The sequence below is a fragment of the Pavona decussata genome, unplaced genomic scaffold (genome assembly GCF_977016875.1).
Source record: "Pavona decussata unplaced genomic scaffold, jaPavDecu1.1 SCAFFOLD_366, whole genome shotgun sequence".
NCBI lineage: Eukaryota > Metazoa > Cnidaria > Anthozoa > Scleractinia > Agariciidae > Pavona > Pavona decussata.
The window spans coordinates 2,582,704-2,604,320 of record NW_028145742.1 but is presented as its reverse complement, the minus strand read 5'-3'; the positions used below and the strand labels follow the sequence as shown (position 1 = coordinate 2,604,320).

The window sequence follows — 21,617 nt, the reverse complement described above, 5'->3', positions numbered from 1 at the left end:
GATCAAATTAGAATTGAAGATCATGAGACCATAGAAACGTCACGCAAAGAATTCGTGAAAGGAGGGGAAATGAACTTTATAAGGAAACATTTTCTGCCTTTTTTTTCTCTTTCACGGTGCCAGCAAACAGACTATTCCGTATGTTAAACCATTTCTTAAGTGGCACCATGGTAACGCGCGGGTCCAGAAAAATATGTGACCGTTTTGCGATAATGCGAGCGCTGAAAGGCACAAGGCTAGGGAGTCCGTGGACATGCCCCTCCCCCCCCCCCCCCCTTGAAAGTGTCATCGATGGGTTTTCAAGTCATCTTGACAGGTATAATTAAACCAGAAAATTTTCTTTTATTCTAAGACTAAAAAATCTGACCTTTTTCTGTAAAACAGTGGAAACCGGTCTGGCCGGATCGATCCGCGCCTGGAAGAAAGGTATTTTATTACACTGTATTAATAGATCCTGTATCACGCATAACGAGCATACCGCCGCCTCATTCAGTGATAACCTTACCTTTGGCCGTTTCTACTGACGCGCAACTTTCAACGAATTTTACCAGCAGGCATTTAATTATGATTTGATTTATGCTACTCGTTTGAAAAAATGATTCCATTGTAGACGTACTTCAAAGCCCAATGTACCATGTCTGAAAAGTGCGTAACGACAAACAAGTGAGTTGATTGAATAGTTACCATAACTGGCTTCAAGAGAGGATCAAGGGGTAAGTGATCCTCTCTTGCTGGCTTATGATCTATATACGCCAATTTTTCTTCAGATTTGTCTGTTCATTTTCTTTCCTAGCCGTGACAATTCATGAAAGGGGATGTCAGTCTAAACTTTCAAGGTAGAATGGGTGAGTATAGTATAGCATACATACATGATTTAATGGGGAAGTGTCTGAAAAGAATTTAACGCTCCCAGCGATTGTAAATCAGTACAATGCAGTCAGCCATGATGATGCTTAGAGGATTTTTGCCGGGTATTACAGCAAAAAAGTTTCACAGAATGTCAACATCGTGTATATGTTAGGAATGCAAGGATCCAGAGAGGAAGATTTTTAGAGAAATTTCAGAAACTATAAGAAGCACGGCTGGGATTTTTTGCACAGACACTTAACTTATAGACGCCAGTCGAATCCGGTGTTGTACGATTCAAAACAAGCTCTGCTTGCAATCTTTTCGTGTTCTACACAGATGCATTAGACTGAACACTGTGGAAAAGCGAACATTTTGAAATGCAAAGAACTTTAAATATCGGGGAGCCGCAAAAATATTAAAATTAATAATCTGTGAAACAGTGCATACGATAGAAAAGTTGATAGTTACCATAGAAACTGTTGTCTTACATCGGTAAGTGCACGCACCGTATGGGTAATTGTCGAGAGTCGAGAGTAACATGTCGAGAGTCGAGACTTATATGTCGAGAGTCGAGAGTAATTTGTCGAGAGTAATAATTCATTGATTTTATTGATTTTTTGGTAAAAGAAAAGAATTTGATAGAATTTTTCAATAATCAGTCCTCAATCGCGTGATTGCATGTGTGCGGCTTCTTTTGTTTTTCGCTGAGAAACACGCCAAACGTGAGACAGTCACGCTCATCGGTATGCTAATTTTTCAAAGACCATTTGAGACCCAAGAATATTGTAAGCTATCAGTAGCATTTGACTGGCGTTTTTGTACCCTCCGGTCGCAAAGACAACTTAGCCCGTTTGTCTGCGATCGGAAAAATGGATGGGACACTGTTTTCTCTCTCTTCAGTGCTTTCTGTGGCTCTTCTGTGTAAGCACTGATAAAGAAATACACGATAGCAATTACATTAGTGGTGAAAGATCTACCTGTTATTACATTTTATTTTAAATCTTTCTTCATATAAACTGCCAGCGTTGTATTCGTGATAATTTCGACAGAACTCGAGGTGCACGCGGTTAGCGGTTAGTGGTTTACAGAAATTGCTGTATTCGTTCAATTCTTTTATCCGTTCAAAATGAATTCAAAGTCATACACATACTCTCGACTCTCGACATATAAGTCTCGACTCTCGACATGTTACTCTCGACTCTCGACTCTCGACAATTACCCATACTGAAACTAAAACTGTGTGAACTGCCGCCGCCTGGTGACAAGTTACCTTTGTTTTAGCTTTCAGCAGTTTTTGGCAGCTGACATCTTTTGACTGTTTTAGCGACGAAAAGATCAACTTATTCTCCCTTCGATGTTTGAGTTATCAACGAGCGTGATAGGGGCTAATGGAGTCATGCTATCAGTTTGTCTGGCTGCTAATGACACGCGAGCAGAAACATCTAAATAATTGTTTAAAACTACAGAGAAAAGTAAAAGAAATACTAGGAGACGAAATAGGAGCAAGAATGGCTTGAGTTGGACGGAAATAAAATAGAATTCGTTGAATGTGATAAACTCCCAGACTTCAGTAAATAAGTTTTAAAGCGTGATCTGTAATGCTGAACAAAAATCAGGGACGAGTGTCAAGAACATATGCATTATAGACTCCTGACTTTGTTAGTTAGGCAGCTGAAAAAAATCTGACTGAGCGTCCTTTGTACCTCTAAATGTCTTAAATATTTCAGCTCAACAATGGCGATCACTGTGGCATAATAATCACTATAGCAAGCGTGACGTATTCACTTTTTAAAGTTGATAACTTTTTAAAGTTGATAACTCCTACTTGAAGTTTGACCCGTGCTGGTCATGTCCGTGCTGACCGGGACTCCAGGCTTTATTATCGGCTTAAACTAGTTAAAGCAGGACAGTTTTGAAGAATTTCTTTATTGAGTCAAAATCACTTAATTCCATTTGTTAATTTGTTAATCATTTGTTAGTCATTTGTTAATCCTGAAAGACGCGTGAAGTACCATGGGATGCGGCTCTTCAGCGCAACCAAGTCACGTGGCGCCACTGGTAAGTGCTAAATAAACGTGCAGTAGGCCATGTCCGAGTTGCTGTGAACCTCATTATCAAAGTGAGGCTAAGTGCAAAGCTTTTCATACAATGAAAACTAATTTTCGTAATAAAAACTTTGCACTTAGCCTCCTTTTCATAATGAGGTTCGTCTCCGTAGCACTTTGTGTGATAATCAATTACCGAGGATAAAGAAAATGGATATTTATTAATTTTTCTTATCCAGTGATATCAATAATACGACGAGAGCCAGCCAACCAGCTCGAAACAGCTGTCCACGGTGGCCGCATTCTGTTGATTCTCGGTTTGGTCTCTATCATGTCGCTGTCGTGTTAAGTTTCCTACGCAGTCCGATCAGCCTTGCAGAAATTTGAGTCATTTTTAAGAAATAAACCACGTATAGGCCACACGAGCAAAATTACGATTTTACAGTTGTGTTTTTAGTGACCTGCCTTTTGTTTGGAAGCGAGGCTGGAGGCGGACTAGCTGGCTGTTAGGGACCTAATGAATGCAAGACGGCAACGCCAACGAAAACGTCACTTGAAATTATAAGTTTATTTCATTTGTGCTATTTCGCGATTGTTTTAACTCGTTCTACTTCTACATAAACGTCAAACTAGCCAGGGACCAAATTGGTAAGAGTGGCGTTCAAGATAAGGAAGAGAATGAAAAATTCACCGTCTCGTGTTCACGTTCCCCACAAAACCTCGAATTTGGTCATTTCACGATGTTTTTTTCGCAGAAGACATGCAGCAGAGAAATGTACCACAACATAAGACGCACGTGCAGAGCGATTGTTTTTACTCATTAAGCCTTTTGTTTTGTGGCGTTGTCGTTGCCGTCGCCGTCGTGTTTTCGTAAGGTCCCTATTTACAAACGGGACCGAGAATTCAAACTTGGGGCTATAGAGAAACAACTCCAGCTAGTGGCCAGAGCAGGACTTGAATCCGGGACCTCCGGATTACAAGTCCAATGCCATAATCACTCGGCCACGCTGCCTCGTTCTCTCCCATGCCAATAATGACTCCAATCGTGTGAAGTTATCCTTTGTCACTCTTTTGTAGCATGTACAACAGCCTGTAGAAGACGCTGCCCGGGAGGAAAGAGGACAGCCTGCAGAGGACGCTACCCGGGAGGAAAGAGGAGAAAGAGAAACTTTTCAGTCTTTTACAGAATTCCCGACTCCTCAGTTATTGAAAGACGCAAACGAGAAATACGCTGCTTTGCAACGTCCATTGCCTCGTGATGGAACAGGAAAACTTCTGCCTTACCCTAGTGGCACACCCAAGTCATCCGTGTTTGATCTTGAGAAATTTCAGGCTGTGGACAAGTTTGCAGTCGAGGTAAAATAAACTTAGGGGAATGGGCCCTTTGCAGCTAACGGTCACGTGGTACAAAATCCACCATGCTGGAGGGCAAGCTACGCACTGGGACATACAAAACAAAGAAAATTCAAGTTTGACTGAATGAAGTCGCTTTGTTTTGGATGTCCCAGTGCGGAGTATGCTCTCCAGCATGGGTGAATCTGTACCACGTGACCGTTAGCTGCAAAGGGCCCATTATGAACCTAAACAGTGATGTGTGTAGTGTGATTTTCAATTATGTGCTAAATTCATTTGTGTTTGTCCTCTACATGTATGTCCTTTCAGAGTTCGGAGGTGGCTGTGTAAAAGGAGTGAACTTTTTTTGTATTTGGGCTTTTACCAACCTACAAAATGGCTGATTTTCGTGTATATCATTCAGGCCCGTAGCAAGGCTAAAACAACTGAGGGGGCTTAGCAAAATGGTTAAACAAAACTACCCCCACCCCCCGCGTCACCCCCCCCCCCCCAAAAAAAAAACCCAGTAGATTTAGTAAGTAAAACAATAACTTTGCACCTGCATCACACTTTTTGGTACATTATTTTGCCGTTTCTTTTACGTGCACTACCAGTTTCACGTTTGAAGTGAGGACGTAAACAAACGACGACAAATTTTTCTTTCTCTTTTAAAATTTGGCTTGAACCGGGAAGTAAGAATCCGACTGTGGGAGAATTTTTTCTCTGGCTCTTGAGAGGACATATTTGTGTTTCTTTCGACAACGCGCGAACACTAAATTGTTGTACACTAAGGAGGTCTAAGGACGTTTGTATGCTATAAATGAGGGGATGTCTTAGAAAACAAGTAGTTTATCTCAACAGCTTTTAGGGCTTAAGATTTTTTGATTTCGATCCATTTTGATTCTTATTTCCGATTCACAAGGTAGGAGTACCTTATATACCTTGTATATAAAAACAAACTGTTAGCGAAGGAAACTGACAGATAGTAAACACATTTTTGAAGGGTTGTGAAAAGGCATTTGCAGCGTCAGAGTTCAAGACTGATTGCTGCACATTAATTTGGTTTAATTATTTTTTCTTTTTTGGCAAATTGTTTTGTAACTTCCAAAAATTCTGGGGGGGCTCAAGTCCCCTCTGCCCCTCCCCCTGCTACGGGCCTGTCATTATTGCGTCTCTTTGTAATGCAGTTATGAGTATATGACCCGTCAGTCAATCAATCAACCTTTATTTGCAGACGATAGTAAGTTAAAGCTAGAAGCTTCTGGGGTCGTGTATTTAAATACAATAGACTATGGCCTTGTCTCCTACACAGACGCTAATAAGTAGAAACTGACCTAGGGCGCGTTTTTTTATTCACAATTCTGGAATGTGAATGGACAGAATGTAAAATGCACGCGTTTTTCTATTCCGCATTCTTATTCCGGTTGCGAATGAAATCCAAGATGGCGGACGGCGAGATGAGCGCTGCGGATTCAAATACGTCTCTACAACGGAAAAAATCAATTGTTGGACAAAATGAAACATTGCTTCTTATTTCATTGTACCAAAAGTACAAGGAAAATTGCTGCTATAACGGCTGCAATGGCAGCCTGTTCGTCGGCCGCCATATTTGTTACGCAATGTTTACTCGGCCAGGACCGACGGGGTTTTTTTTTTATGCAGACAATCCGAATTATTCCTAGCATTCCGTACCAACCATTTTTATTCCAGAATTGTAGATAAAAACGCGCCCCTAGCCTCTTACAACAGATGCTCTTTGGGCTCGTCACGCTTTCCTCCCCAAAGAGCGTCGGCAAGGAGATCAGGTGTGACCACAGTACTTGGAAATCATTTGGAAGTCATATTTCTGTTCGAGTCACATTCTGCCTTTACTTTAAAGTAGTTATTGCTTTAATCTTTCAGGTTCAGCCAATAAAATATGACGTCTCACTGCAGGTAACATGACTGAATACATTCCTTAGTAATATTTCCTCTTAGGGCGAGTTGTTTGGTAATGGACCGAATAGGAATGATTAGAATCACTGGAATACAGAAAAACCCCGACCATTCTGAAAGATGAATGAAAACTTGTTCATTCAGCTGCCCCATGAAGCCTTTGATCATTCTAATGTTAAAGGGCGCTATATAAGTAAATAAATTATTATTAAATTATTATGAAGCACAATGACTGGAATGGCATTCTAATGATCGTAGAATAAGAATAGGTAATAAAAGCGCGCCATTTGAAACGCCATTCAAAGTATTCTCATTCTAGAATGGCTCTTCACTCCTCCTCCCACCAAAGAAAACCTTCTCCAATAACTGCTTAAGCTATGCTCACACTTAGTTTTAATATTAAGGACTAAAATATTAGTTTATAACTTCCCCTCAGTATATTTAGCCTTTCCCTACAGTTTTTTTTTCTCAAAACCTAACTTGCCATTACTAATAGGAATTCACGGACTACCTAACCGAAACTTGGAACAATGACGAAATGGCTAAAGTTAGAGTTATAATGCGATGGCTGGCCGCCCAGCGACCTGATCAACTGAAGAAATTAAGATGCACGGATCAAAACAGTACTCTAGCAAAGCTTCTGACAAACAGCGACACTGATCTCTTCCTGGAAATGTGCCGGTGAGTCGCTCTAATCTTTCTACTTTTTGAGGGTAAAACTGTAAACAATTTAGTTATCCAAACTCGATCTTTTTGTGGATCGAGCATCAACTTGTGTAATTAAAGACGCGCAGGTTTAAACACTACAAATTTAACTAGCAGCTTTCGTTTCTTCATTGAAAGAGCAAAAACTGCAACGCGATCTCATGTTCAAGTTATAAGTCCAGCAAACCAATCATTAAGTGAAGGCTAATTGATAAAATGTATTTTCAGTTAGTTGATTTAAGACGCGCAGTTTCCAGTTTTCGTTTACTTGAATGATTTGAAATGGCACCACTCGAGATAAGAAGGAAGTTGGCACGACTTACAGTGATGCTAAAGTAGTTTCTGGCCAGTCAGCAGTACAAATTCCATCCTACATAACACAAAAGCAGCGACAGGGTACCAGACAATTCCACCCTAAGAAATTTATCCAAGTTGGTGCAAAAACAAACAGGTATAAACACAGTTTTCTTGCGCAGACAATTAGAGAAGGAACACACTACCAAACCATATCATTGAAGAGCAATCAGTAGAGACTTGACTGAATGACGCTGACCCTGGACACTTTCTAACATTTGCACCTTGTATTATACTCAAACACTTGCACCTGGACATTTGCACATCTGCTGTGATGGGTTATGCCCTTTGCAGATTATATAATCAAAATTAAAATTAGAATTGATGCTGTATGGATGCAAACCGGTAGATCCTGTCAGACCAGTGTTGACGTTCTTGTAGTTGCCAGTCGGCAAAAGATCGCTTTCCATGCGTGGGAATAAACAGTGACCAGCAAAGCGCATGGTCCTTCCTCATATCTCAGGGCTAATCGACGGAAAGTCGAGCAACATTCAGAGCACGAATTAACATGACCACAATTTTGAAAATACTTCTACAACATTTTTCCCTTTATTCCTGTTTTCAGATGTGCTGGAATGCAAGCGGAAAAGATAGTTGGTTATTCAAAACATGCTAGACTTGAAGTTGGAGAAGAGCCATCCTCTAACGACCTACACTCCTGGGTGGCAGTGGTGATTAATCAAGAATGGCGATTAGTTGATCCCCATTGGTGTTCCTCATCAGTAACTGGACTGGGAAGTGCTGGGTGGTCTCTTGTCGCTCATGATGTTGGATCTGCACAGGATACAAGTCAGGCAGAAGAAGAGAGAGTGGTTTACATTTTAGATGAGGATTATTTTCTAACAAACCCAGAAGAATTTGTTTATACTCACTTCCCACGAGATGACGAAGCGTGGCAGTTTTTGGCAAGGCCCGTGACTTTCAGAGAATTTGTCGACATTGCATATTTAAAACCGTCGTTTTTTGAGCTTGATATAAGGCTTCTCGAAGTCAACAAATGTGTACTGTATGCACCTCAAGGTGAAGTTGAAATCAAACTTGGGACACCACTAAACGCCACAAGGGAGTTTAGGTATCAACTTTGGATGTCAGACCAACAGAAAATCGGAAACGTAAAACTTGAAAGATATTGCATCATGGAACAAAAAGACAACAGTTTAATTTGCAAGATTCGATTTCCAGTTGCTGGGAAATTCAAACATAAGCTGTATGGAAGAAGTGCAGACATCCAAGATGGAGGAACTTCCTTCGGCATGTTGTGTGCATTCATAATCCACTGTGAGCAGCCAGCGGAGGACGCGAAAGCTCTTCCTGAAAACATTCGTCAAGAGTGGGGACCTGGGCAAGACTTGGCTAATGCAGGGCTTGTGCCAATTACTCATCCGGATGCAGTGATTCAGGCTGCGGAAGGCGCCGTCGAACTTCGCTTCCAAACAACGAAACCAGTAGAGTTACGCCATACCCTGCACAGTGACAACAAAACAAAGGAAGATCTGCAAGGTAATGTCATCCACTACATCGACAACGATGAGGTAGTGTTCAACATTCAGTTACCCGAAGACGGAGACTACGCTTTAAATCTTTTCAACAAAAACGAAAGACCTGAAAAAGCGCTGTGTAGTTATGTGGTTAGCGGTGCAAACACTGCACCAGATAACCAGGGATTTGCTATTGTTCCAGATGGTCGCATTGGTGTTGCTGCTAACAACGATGTTGAAATTAAACTTATTTCACACAGTTCTCCGATCATTGAGTGTTCAAAGAATGGTTACGAGGAGCTCAAATTCACAACGTCGAAGCTCTGTGAAACGCTTCCAAAATTGGAGCTCGTAACGGAAGAAGGGAACGTTTTGAAAGAGGGTTTTGTGTGGCCTGAATATGATGACAGTAATAAAGAAATTACTTTCAAAATCAACTTTCCAGAATCAGGAAGATATGTTTTTAGTCTGAATGCTAAGGAAGAAGGCAAAGACAGTGACTTTACCCTGGGTTATACATGTGTGATGAAGGTTGCAGCACCGAAACAAGGCTGCGTACCTTTTCCAGAGAGGTGCAGCGCCTGGAGAAGAACTTGTACACTTGTGGAGCCCGTTACGAGGACTATCACAGCAGAATCCACCGTTCGCTTTGTCGTTGATGTTCCCGACGTCTATGAAATTGCTGCATTTGGCAGCCAGAACGATAGGACCTCCTTAAGTAAGAATGGTCAGGGTATGTGGCAGGCAGATGTCGAGACAGGAGAGGGTGATCATGAACTAGAACTGAGAGCAAAGATAGAGAAGGGCTCCAATTCGTACGCTCCTTTACTCAAGTACCAGGTACGTCGCCGATTTTAACGACTGGCATAATTGTACGCACTGTTAATACCTTCCCGCCCCTTCCCCTATCCGTGAAACGTGGAAACGTCGCGGAAAAATTGTAGATTCAGACATTATGCGTCACAATATAAACCTGAATTGAATGCGCGTGCTAGCAGGGAGACGTAGAAAAAATGGGTTTTTGTGGAGGGGCTCAGCTGATCTTGAAGAGTAAAGAATTAAGACAGCAGTTTACCCTTGATTATCGTCTGTGAAACTTTCCAGCTTGACGTTTGTTTGCAAGATGAGCACATGCAATATTGCCAAATTACATTAATTGAATTTTGATCAAACATAAGGAACCTTCGTATAGAAATAATATTTACTTTTCAAGGTTGAAGAGACAGAGGAACTGAAGAAACAAAGAGAACTGCGACGTGAAAGAGAAGAGGCAGCCAGAAGGGAAGAAGAGGCCAGAAAAGAGATGATGAGACAACAATTTGAAAAGGCAAAGCAGCGTAAGGGCCATTCTTACTTACATCCAATTGCCCGCGCTCGGCACGAGTTGCATGATTTTCCAGCGCTTAGTATCAGTTGCAAGACAGTTGCATGTTTTTCCCGCCCTTGGCACCAGTTGCACATTTTCCCGCGCTTGGCACCAGTTACATGTCTTTCCCGCGCTTGGCACCAGTTACATGTTTTTTCCGCGCTTGGCACCAGTTGCACGTTTTTCCCGCGCTTGGCACTAATTGTATGTTTTCTCGCGCTTGGCACCGGTTGCATGTTTGTTTTTCCCGTGCCTAGGACAAGTTGTATGCATTCCCGCGCTTGCTGCCAGTTGCATGTTTTCCCGCACTTTTGCACCAGTCACATGATTTTACTTCGAGTTCTCATTTGTTCATTGCATTATTAGTGATCTCAAGTGTTGTGATTGGTCAGTTGAATGTTTTAACCAGAGTAATTTAAGACTATGATACCATTGCAGAATTACAAACAGCTGTGGATAGCAGAGATGTACAAGCAATACGGGCTGCAATTCGTTACGTGGAAAACGTGAACTTCTCCTTACTGCTAGCGGAGGAAGTCGAGGCTGCGAAGCAACTGCTAAGATCACTTGAAAGAATCGAAGCTCTGAAGGAAGCTGTCCTAAAGTTGGACCAAAAGACAATGTTAGAACTACGGAACTATTCCAAACCTCCAAAAATAGTCCATCAAGTGATAAAGGCAACATTGCTTTTGTTAGGGTACGACGAAAGCTTGATTGTGGTGAGTGGGATGATTGATTTTAAATATCACGTTCTTTATACTGTTGAAGGCAAAAACTAAAAAGAAACCAGATTTTTATTCAATAAATGTCGATAACTAATAATAATAATAATAATAATAATAATAATAATGCACAGCTGTCTAAATTATATTTTAACACAATCAGACAGATTTTGTGACGCAGATCTTAGACACCTCACTGAATCATACCATTTTACGATTGCCTTGAATATGGTCATATTTCAAGTTTTTTGCAGACTGTTTAATACTTTCATGGCTGATCTAATTTGGTCTCGATGGTAGTCCCCTTGCAGTTAAAATTCCCTAATCCAACCTACACAGGTCATAGTTTTAGGCTCTATGTTAATTGGTGAGTCGTGGAAAGACCAAGTTTAAGAGCTGGATTCCTTCAAGTTCGAAATTTAATTCTCCTTCATGATTGCTGGGGCAAACTTAGTTGCAGGGCTAAAATTAAAAGCTATATAGTCGATTTTTTCAGGAAAAGCACGCACGACGAATACAATGTAAGGTCATTCAACTTCAACCAGATAATTTTCTGAATCTGCAGAAATGGAGTGACTGTCAGAAACGCCTTGTCACCTTTGGAAAACATGGACTGTTCAGACGAGTCAGAGCTTTTGATGTGACTGCTTTAGTCCCGGAGTTGGTGCTTCATACGTTCAGTCTCATTGGACGCTATCGACGCGAACAGGTGTCGTTTGTCAGCACAGGAGCGGAGGTCTTTTATTCCTGGGTGAGCAGATTAACTATTCGAACTCCTTCAATGGTAAACACCAAGAGAAACCCTCTTCACCCCATCCACTTCCCCATCGGGCGTGAGAGCCTGGTTTAGTACCATGCACAATAGTTGGGAGCGAGCTAAAAAAATTTCAATGAGAAAGAGTTCTAATTTTCTTAGGGAACTAAATTAGGAGAAAAATTAAGGAGCAAGTTAATGCCAATGAGTGGAAAATACACACAGGTCACATCTATAATAAGAGTTGGGATCAAAGAGCGAACAAACAAGAAGAAAGTTGGTGATAATAGTGAGAGAACCCTTTGTACACTTACGATTTCACCAAATGCCCTTGTTATTTCGAAAGCACCGGTCAACATGATCAGACGCGGGCTTTTTAGCATGGAGGCTATTTGTAAAGAGTTTCTCTTCTGTAAAACAAAGCTGGTGGTCTCGCCGTTGGTAGTTAAGGCATTTCTTTCCTTTTCTTCAACGGCCTTGTTTATATTTGGTGAAAATAACTCCATTAACGTTGTTTTTTCTCTTGTGTTTAGACAGTTGGAATGATACAAGAATTCAGGAATGCCAACCCAGCAGCGATAAGCAAAACGCCTTGTTGACTAATGACAACCACACAATAAGAGATACGAGAGCGGCACGATAACAACAGATACAGTTTAATACCGTAAAGCGAGGCTAAGTGCAAAGCTTTTCATATGCAAACAAAACTAATTTTCGTATCGAGAGCTTTGCACAGCTTCGCTTTCATAATGAGGTTCAAAACAACTTGGAAATGTGCCTATTGTAAATACGAATTGTAAAAACTCCTTGTAAAGTGTATATTGTCTGATGAGTAATTCGCCACTTTGGCTGGTTGCGCACCAAGACGTTTTCCATGTCAATATTTATTGCTGTGTGTAAAGGTTGCACCATGTTTTCATGGTTATTAACATACCCTTAACAAGTTATTTGCCTGTGGAAATGACTGACAAGCTTTCTCGACAAGTTTTCCTTGGTGAGCGCAACACTGTCGCAAGGTCTCCTTGACATTTTTCTTAACTCGTTTTACTTGTTCGTGTGTGAGGGTTGAGCAAGTTCTCCGTTATGATTTATCTTTAAAAAGCAAAATTTATTTGCCACTTCCTCGACAAGTTTTTGTTGGTGGCTGAAACACGAAGAAGTTTTCCTTAAGAGATGAGAAAGTAAAACTTATCAAATACAAACTCACTTGACAAGGTTCTTGTGCAACGAACTTTAAGCTGCGTTCATAACTTCGATGGCCTTACATCGCTATAATCTTTCATCCGCACTTAACATACCGTAAAAGCTCTATGCAGCTTTATTACAGGTCTCAAATTACTGGAGGACTAAACGGAAGGAGGAGGGGGAGGGGCTTAATTTCAAAACGTGAGTGTTTCCAAAGATAAGCTTTTTTTGGATTATTCTCGGAAGAACTTGAACATGATTCCAGCGCTATGCCGGTAAAATGAATCTGCTTGGCGCCAACAGTTTAGCTCTTTAAAAAATGGAAACGAGTTACCTAAATTTTCTAATTTTCTGTATTTACAGTGTACTTTCCAATTGGCATCGCCATTCCTGTAACATCTTTGATTCCACCCTTAGAAATTTAAATTGTCATTTTCGAGTATGGAGTGGGACGAGAGAGTCCCTTGCTCGCCCTGTCCAATCATGATGACTAACCGCTTGCGACGTGCAACTCATTCTCCAACAAGCATAGCGCATTTTTTAATGATTCCCCCAGTTCCACAAGATGGGCACAAGTACGCCTTAATAGGGTTCTGGAAGGCGGGTCTCTTGCACAGAAAACACATCTTCATGTTCGGTGGTCCTGGTGACGGTTTGTGCGCATGGCAGACCATGGCGGCACGCTGGTCATCTTTCCACGTTGTAAACCGTCCACAAACAAAACAAGAATCTTTGTTCATTAGTGACATCTCTCCAAACGCTCCACGTTTCATACTGCAGAATTGGCAGATATGAATGTCGTGAGCGAAAGGAGTTCCTTTTTGAAGCATTTTGTTACAACGCAGGTCCTGAAAAAAAAAATTGAAAAAATCTTTGAAAGTGAGGCTCTCCGCAAGAACCTATATTAACTATGCAGTAGTAATAACCGCCATTTGAGCGCAGTTCTCGGGTACTTTTTGTCATTCTGATGTGAGATTAAAATTCGATGAAGCTAATACTCTTTAAATATGTGATTGGATTTAACAAACGAAACAAGAAATTCGCGATCAATCCGCAAATTGAAGTTGTGATAAATCAACTCTTCGACAAAAACCCGGTAGCTTTTGATGGTCAGGCCCCAGTTGTTTAAAGAGCAGATAACTTTATCCAGCGATAAGTCGCTATCCAGCGGTAAAAGCTTTATCAAGCGGTAAGTCGCTATCCAGCGGAAAAGGTATTGGTTGGAGTACATTTTATCCGCTGGATAGAGTTATCTACTCTTTGAACAACTGGAAACTGGTTGGAAAATATCAATGGCTTGCATAACTGTTTGAAACCAATCGAAAACCTTACGACCAATATCACAAAATTAATTTTAAAGACAAATAGTTTAATTTACGTTTCAATTACCCTGTAGTGGTTGTTTTTCCAGAAGCCTGGTCGGTTCTTAGAGCGCTTATCATTTCTCAAGAATTCCAGAAGCCTTTTCTTATCACCACCTAGCTTAAGTTGCTCTGGCGCCATGAAAATCACTCGGTCGTCATCTTTGCAGTGATCTAGAAAGAATTCAGCCAGCTTCAAATGAAATTTCTTTTTCTCCTCAGCATCTACAAGGATGGTCTCCAGAACAACCTGTGACGATAACGAATGACAAATTGGAAATTACCCTTAAAAGAATTGTAGGAATAAAGGAGAAGTGTTTGCAAATTAATGTACCCGGATGGGTGGAAAAAAAAAATAAGTTATGGCATTGCCCTCCTCCCAAAAAAACCTAAAAGAAAACTAAACCATTTTGAGAAGAAAACTCCTTTCTCGGCTCAAAATTTGCATCGCAAAATGCTAAAAAAGCATTTCGGGCGTTCTTCCCCAAATCCGATCATTAACTTTCCGGCTCTTACCTTTGAGAATTCATCTGTAAAAGGAAGCGAAAAGAAGTCCTTTAGCTTCAAGATACGATATCTTACCTCTTGTATGGATGCGTGGAAGAATTCCAGTCTTTCCTCTTCTCCTTTACCACCAATGTTTCTAAAAAAATGGTTTTAATGCTCGTCGTACTGCAGCCCATATCATCATCATCGGTACAGCTTCTGTTAAATCATCGCTCAGAAGAAACTGGAGTTCAGTTTCACTCAATCCACCTTTGCTGCAAGCTAACAAGCCTAACACCTTCAAAAAGAAAACAAAACTGATTTTCATTGTTAACGCAAGATAAGACGCAGACATTTATAAACTGCCTCGTACCTATGCGACTTTCGGTGTCCGCTTATTGCACTTCACTAAAAAGAAAGGAAGACAAAGAAGGGCTTGCCGAAAATGCAGGGATATTTGACCTTGTTGTTAAATGCAGGATTAATGATAGCCTCCCCCGCAGTCGTTTTTAGGGGACTTCGGAGGTAATTCGAGTCCCCTAAAAACGACTGCGTGGGAGGCTAGATTAACGATGACTACATTTGTATTTGTTTCGATAAAAGCATCATTCTCATTGTCAGTATCATTAATCCTATTATTATTGTTGTTGTTGTTGTTGTTGTTGTGTTCTTCTTCTTCTTCTTCTTCTTCTTCTTATTATTATTATTATTATTATTAGTATTATTATTATTATTATTAATTATTTATTATAATTGCAGTATTGTAAATCTGTATGTTAACGTTTCGGTAGCATTATCAAATTCTTTTTTTTATTTTTTAGGTCGCGATGGGCCAAGAGACTGCGGGCCACGAGTTATTGTTCTCGGTCTCGTTTTTTGTACTTGGCTGGCACGAGTTAAGTTTTCGTCGCGTCATAAAATTCTTTAAATTCCCGGTCGCGTCCTTTGTGGCTAGCGAGGTATGCGAGGCATAAACAAAACATGCGAGGCATGCGAGGCATGAACAACCCCAAAATAAACTGCTAAACGTTTAGCTAACCGGGGAGCTATTTAAGCTAACCTGAGTGCTATTTAGGCTAACCAGAGTGTTTTTTAGGTTAGTTTTGTTTAACCGAAAATTTGGCAACTAAATCAGTCTATGACCCCGCGAGCCAAGATAGATAAAGATGTCTCACGTTTACTATAGAAAAACAATCATGTAGAAACGGTTTCTGTCTTCGAATGAAAGGTGAATAACAAATACTTTCCCCTGAATTTCATTTAAAAATATAAACAGCGAAACATTGAAAAACGTACCAGGATAACGTACGCGTGATGCGTAACGTTACTCTAGATCATACCGGAATTGCGATCCGTCATTGACCCGGCGTCACATACATATCAGGACCGTACAAATGGTTTTTGTCTCTAAACGAAAGGTGAAAACGTAAGGATTAAAGCCCGGGGATTATAAAAAGCATTCGTATGACAAATGTCGTTTTCCCCTGTATTTCATTCTGACTGCAAGAAATGCAATTCTATCTGGTGGTTACTTATTGCTTCACTATATCTCTGTATCTATCTATTTGGAGAAATTGGCGATGCTGGAGGTTATCACTGCTATAAACGATTGTAGGTTTACGCGCCACGCAGTCAAACATGGCCCGAGTATAAGCTGAAAACAGCTTCTTGTTTCTTTAAAAAAATCGTAGGGAGCGACTCACGAGGCCTACGATTTAAAGGGGTTATCCTATTAAAAACCCTAAATTATTATTACGTTTATTTTATTGAATAACTTTTCAGTTTACAATTTGTTCTGAAACCTGCTACGGACAGTGTCTAGGCAACAGTTCCTGGACTGGGGAAAAAAAAGAAAATGTGTGTTTCATTGTCTTAAACTGTAGAATTTTTTGGTGATTTCGCAGTTCTGTGATTTAATCCACTTCTGACAGTTTGTTAGTACTTTAGTGACATCTTTCTTGTGGGTTAGATCAGAGAGTTCTTTCTTTAGGGTGATGTTGAAGTCTCCCAGGAAGTTATTATTATTATTATTATTATTATTATTATTATTATTATTATTATTATTATTATTATTATTATCATTATTATTATTATTATAGAATTCCACAAGGGGATTTCATCGATGACTGTCGCCTAAACGCTGGCCAAGCATGTGTCCGTTGATTTTCTGCGAATTGTTTTTTTTTTTTGGAATCGGAACTTTTAACTTGTAAATAGTTTGGAATATGTTGATTAAGATGTTGCTTTTTTATTATTTTTATTATTATTATGACATTTGTATTTTCTTTTGAAAAGTTTGTGCTTCGAAAATTAGTCTCGAAATCGAAATGAATTGTAAATAGGTTTTAATAGTTCTTTTCTCAACTTTTAACTTGTAAATAATAATTTCAGCTGCTTGGTATATGTTAATAAAGATTATTATTATTATTATTATTATTATTATTATTATTATTATTATTATTATTATTATTATTATTAATTATTATTATCAGGGGCCATAACCAGGGCCGGCCCCTGTGTGTCAGTGGCAAATATCTGAGAGATTGCCATATTGTAGAGCCATCCAAGGGTGCTCAAGATGATGATGCCGCAAAGAAACTTTGGGAGGTGAGCGTTAAACTGGTTGGATTGGACAAGTGATATCCTGCACAGTTCTCATCAGCCGCTCAATCAAGACTACCACTGCACATTCACAATGACCCCCACCCTCCCCACCCCCATTCTCATTTTCTTCTCATGTGGAGTGATTTACTACTTTTAAATTCTTTTGGTTACTTTTTCAAACAGTGTTCCCAGAGCTAGAGAGGCATACAACATCAACAAAAGTTTAACTCTAGGTATAACTAGGAGAGATGAGATTAAACATGAACATTTTTCTTGCCTTTCATCCTCCAATGTTATGTTACTTCCTCTAATTTCTTATTGCCAGGTTTTTGTTTTCGCTTTCGCTTTCTTGTAACTTTAACTATTTTGCTCATGTCTATTGGTAAGTTGCATTTCCAAATTTCAGATCATGTTTTTGTTTTTGTAACTATAGGCTAGGTTTTTTTGTTTCTTTTTCACGGCGCCAGCAAACAGACTATTCCATTCTGTAAGTGGCACCATAGTCACGCGCTGGTCCAGAAAAATATGTGACCGTTTTCCGATAACGCGAGCGCTGAAGGCGCAAGTTTCTAGGGAGTCCGAAGGCACTCAGTGCTCCTCCCCCCCCCCCCCCCCCCCCTTTAAAAGTGTGATCCTTGTCATCCTTGTCATCCTGACAGATATTTTCCATACTTAAACCTGAGAACTTTCTTTTATTCTAAGAATATTAATTAATTGTGAAAAATGTGACCTTTTTCCGGAAAACGGTGGAAACCTGTCTGGCTTGATCGATTCGCGCCTAAGAGTAAGGTATTTTATTACACTGTATTAGTATATCCTGTATCACGCATAACGAGCATACGAAACAGAGTCTCATTCAGTGATAACCTTACCTTTGGACATTTCTACTGACGCGCAACTTTCAACGAATTTTACCAGCAGGCTTTTTATTATGATTTGATTTATGCTACTCGTTTGAAAAAATGATTCCATTGTAGACGTACTTCAAAACCCAAACAAGTGAGTTAATAGAATATTCACCATAACTGGCTTATCATCTATATACGCCAATTTTTCTTCAGATTTGTCTGTTCATTTTCTTTCCTAGCTGTGACATTTCACGAAAGGGGATGTCAGTCTAAACTTTCCAAGTAGAAGGGGTGAGTATAGCATAGCATATATACATGATTTAATGCGGAAGTGTCTGAAAAGAATTTAACGCTCCCAGCGATTGTAAATCAGTACAATCGCAGTCAGCCATGATGATGCTTTGAGGATTTTCGCCGGGTATTACAGCAAAAAAGTTTCACAGAATGTCAACATCGTGTATATGGTAAGAATGCAAATATCCAGAGAGGAAGATTTTTAGAGAAATTTCAGGTAATATAAGTAGCACGGCTGGGATTTTTTGCACAGATGCTAAACTTAGACGCCAATCGAATCGGATGGTGTTGTTAAAACAAGCTCTGCTTACAATTTTTTAGTGCTCTACACAAATGCATTAGACTGAACACTGTGCGAAAAAGCGACATTTTGAAATGCAAACTTGAACTTTAAACATCGGGGAGCCGCAAAAATATTAAAATTAATAATCTGTGAAACAGTGCATACGATAGAAAAGTTGATAGTTACCATAGAAACTGTTGTGTTACATCGGTAAGTGCACGCACCATTTGGTTGCTTGAAAGCTTGAAACTAAAACTGTGTTAACTGCCGCCGCCTGGTTACAAGCAACCTTTGTTTTAGCTTACAGCAGTGTTTAGCAGCTGACTTCTTTTGACTGTTTTAGCGACAAAAAGATCAACTTAATTCTCCCTTCGATGTTTCAGTTATCAGCGAGCGCGTTAGGGTATGCTATTGGTCTGGCTGGTGATGGCACGCGGGCGAAAACATCTAAATAATCGTTAAAAACTGCAGAGAAAACAAAATAAATGGTAGGAGACGAAATAGGAGCAAGGATGGTTAGAGTTGGACAAAAATAAAATAGAATTCGTTGAATGTGATAAACTCTCAGACTTCAATAAATAAGGTTTAAAGCGTGATCTGTAATGCTGAACAAAAATGGACGAGTCTCAAGAACATATGCATGATACACTCGTGACTTTGTAAGTCGGGTTGCTGAAAAAAGTCTGACTGGGAATTTTTAATGTCTTAAATATTTCAGCTCAACAATGGCGATCACTGTGGCATAATAATCACTATAGAAAGCGTGACTTATTCACTTTAATTCTTCCGTATTAAACTGTAAGTTGATAACTCCTACTTGAAGTTTAACCCTTGCTGGTCATGTCCGTGCTGACCGGGACTCCAGGCTTTATTATCGGCTTAAACTAGTTAAAGCAGGACAGTTTTGAAGAATTTCTTTGTTGAATCAAAATCACTTATTTTCAGGCATTTGTTAATCCTGAAAGACGCGTGAAGTACCATGGGATGCGGCTCTTCAGCGCAACCACGTCACGTGGTGCCACCGGTAAGTGCTAAATAAACGTGCAATAGGCCATGTCCGAGTTGCTGTGAACCTCATTATTAAAGTGAGGCTAAGTGCAAAGCTTTTCATACAATGAAAACTAATTTTCGTAATAAAAACTTTGAACTTAGCCTCGCTTTCATAAGGAGGTTCGTCCCTATAGCACTTCGTGTGACAATCAATTACCGAGGATGAAAAACAGACATTTATTAATTTTTCTTATTCAGTGATGTCAATAATACGAAATGATAAGTGGTTTCTAACATGAACCACGTAAAGGCCACACGAGCAAAATTACAATCAAATAGCCAATTTTAGAGTTGTGTTCTTAGCGACCTGGCCTTTGTTTGGAAGCGAGGCTAAAGGAGGACTAGCTGACTATTTACAAACGGGACCGAGGCTACAGAGAAACAACTCCAGCTAGTAGCCAGAGCAGGACTTGAAACCGGGACCTCCAGATTACAAGTCCAATGCCATAATCACTCGAACACGCTGCCTCCTTCTTCCCCTTGCCAATGAGTGACTCCAATCGTGTGAAGCTATCTTTTGTCACTCTTTTGTAGCATGTACAACAGCCTGCAGAGGACGCTACCCGGGAGGAAAGAGGACAGCCTGAAGAGGACGCTACCCAGGAGGAAAGAGGACAGCCTGAAGAGGAGGCTACCCGGGAGGAAAGAGGACAGCCTGAAAAGGACGCTACCCGGGAGGAAAGAGGACAGTCTGAAGAGGACGCTACCCGGGAGGAAAGAGGACAGCCTGAAGAGGAGGCTACCCGGGAGGAAAGAGGACAGCCTGAAGAGAAGGCTACCCGGGAGGAAAGAGGACAGCCTGCAGAGGACGCTACCCGGGAGGAAAGAGGGGAAAGGGAAACTTTCCAGCCTTTTACAGAATTCCCAACTCCTCAGTTATTGAGAGACGCAAACGAGAAATACGCTGCTTTGCAACGTCCATTGCCTCGTGATACCATAGGAAAACTTCTGCCGTACCCTTGTGTCACACCCAAGTCATCCGTGTTTGATCTTGAAAAATTTCAGGCTGTGGACAAGTTTGCAGTTGAGGTAAAATATACTCAGGGGAATGGGCCCTTTGCAGCTAACGGTCAAGTAGTACAAAATCCACCATGCTGGAGGGCAAGCTACGCACTGGGACATTCAAAACAAAGAAAATTCAAGTTTGACTAGATGAAGTCACTTTGTTTTGGATGCCCCACTGCGGATTATGCTTTCCTGCATGGCGGATTCTGTACCATGTGACCGTTAGCTGCAAAGGGCCCATTATGAACCTAAACAATGATGTGTGTAGTGTGATTTCCCATTATGTGCTAAATTCATTTGGTTTTTGTCTTCTACATGAATGTCCTTTCAGAATTCGGAGGCAGCTGTGTAAAAAGAGTGAACTTTTTTTGTATTTGGGCTTTTACCAACCCACAGCCAAGCTGACATTCGTGTATATCATTATCAATCAACCTTTATTTGCAGACGATAATAAGTTAAAGCTAGAAGCTTGTGGGGTCGTGTATTTAGATGTGTAAATAGAGTATGACCTAGCCTCTTACACAGACGCTAATAAGTTGAAGCTGGCCTAGCCTCTTACACAGATGCTCTTTGGGCTTGTCGCGCATTCCTCCCCAAAGAGCGTCGTCAAGGAGGTTAAGTATGACCATAGTACTTGGAAATGACTTAGTTTATGTCATATTTCTGTTCGAGTCACATTCTACCTTTACTTTAAAGTAGTTCTTGCTTTAATCTTTTAGGTTCAGCCAGTGAAATACGACGTCCCTCTGCAGGTAACATAACTGAATCCATTCCTTAGTAACACTTCTCCTTAGGGCGAGTTGTTTGGTATCTTCTGGGATGACAATGGATCGAATGGGAATGATCAGAATCACTGGAAAACAAAAAAACAAAAAAAAAAACAAAAACCAAAAAAAAAAAAAACCGACCATTCTGAAAGATGAATGAAAACTTGTTCATTCTGCCCCATGAAGCACAATGA

At 40.4% G+C, this 21,617-nt stretch overlaps 3 protein-coding genes across 3 annotated transcripts in view; 2 read left to right on the top strand and 1 right to left on the bottom strand.

Annotated features, from left to right (window-relative positions):
- The first annotated feature begins 525 nt into the window (after positions 1-525).
- Positions 526-13,665, top strand: LOC146452795 (uncharacterized). The gene is made up of 11 exons (XM_085097659.1): positions 526-663; positions 768-845; positions 2,829-2,907; positions 3,972-4,250; positions 6,129-6,161; positions 6,658-6,842; positions 7,786-9,538; positions 9,912-10,035; positions 10,503-10,783; positions 11,352-11,537; positions 12,074-13,665. Exons 3-11 carry the CDS (start codon positions 2,863-2,865, stop codon positions 12,137-12,139), a joined length of 2,952 nt encoding a protein of 983 aa, XP_084953785.1. The 5' UTR covers positions 526-663; positions 768-845; positions 2,829-2,862; the 3' UTR covers positions 12,140-13,665.
- The window catches only part of LOC146452793 (uncharacterized), a 27,465-nt gene continuing 6,413 nt past the window's right edge, over positions 566-21,617 (top strand). Inside the window, exons 1-5 of the mRNA XM_085097658.1 lie at positions 566-679; positions 18,188-18,315; positions 19,547-19,625; positions 20,186-20,680; positions 21,376-21,408. Of these exons, the coding sequence (XP_084953784.1) occupies positions 19,581-19,625; positions 20,186-20,680; positions 21,376-21,408 (573 nt within the window). The 5' untranslated portion in view covers positions 566-679; positions 18,188-18,315; positions 19,547-19,580. The remainder of the gene's footprint in view (positions 680-18,187; positions 18,316-19,546; positions 19,626-20,185; positions 20,681-21,375; positions 21,409-21,617) is intronic.
- On the bottom strand, positions 13,238-14,414 carry LOC146452794 (uncharacterized). Its single transcript, XM_085097662.1, has 2 exons — positions 14,115-14,414; positions 13,238-13,573 (listed from the first exon to the last, which is right to left on the bottom strand). Exons 1-2 carry the CDS (start codon positions 14,226-14,228, stop codon positions 13,238-13,240), a joined length of 450 nt encoding a protein of 149 aa, XP_084953788.1. The 5' UTR covers positions 14,229-14,414.

Bases quoted from the DNA above. Each gene is read 5' to 3' on its own strand.
- LOC146452795 (XM_085097659.1), top strand. From the start codon at position 2,863: ATGGGATGCGGCTCTTCAGCGCAACCAAGTCACGTGGCGCCACTG. The intron at 2,908-3,971 runs GTAAGTGCTAAA...ACTCTTTTGTAG, and splicing joins CAAGTCACGTGGCGCCACTG to CATGTACAACAGCCTGTAGA. The intron at 10,784-11,351 runs GTGAGTGGGATG...CTGAATCTGCAG, and splicing joins ACGACGAAAGCTTGATTGTG to AAATGGAGTGACTGTCAGAA.
- LOC146452794 (XM_085097662.1), bottom strand. From the start codon at position 14,228: ATGGCGCCAGAGCAACTTAAGCTAGGTGGTGATAAGAAAAGGCTTCTG. The intron at 13,574-14,114 runs GTAATTGAAACG...TTTTTTTTTCAG, and splicing joins GGAAAAACAACCACTACAGG to GACCTGCGTTGTAACAAAAT.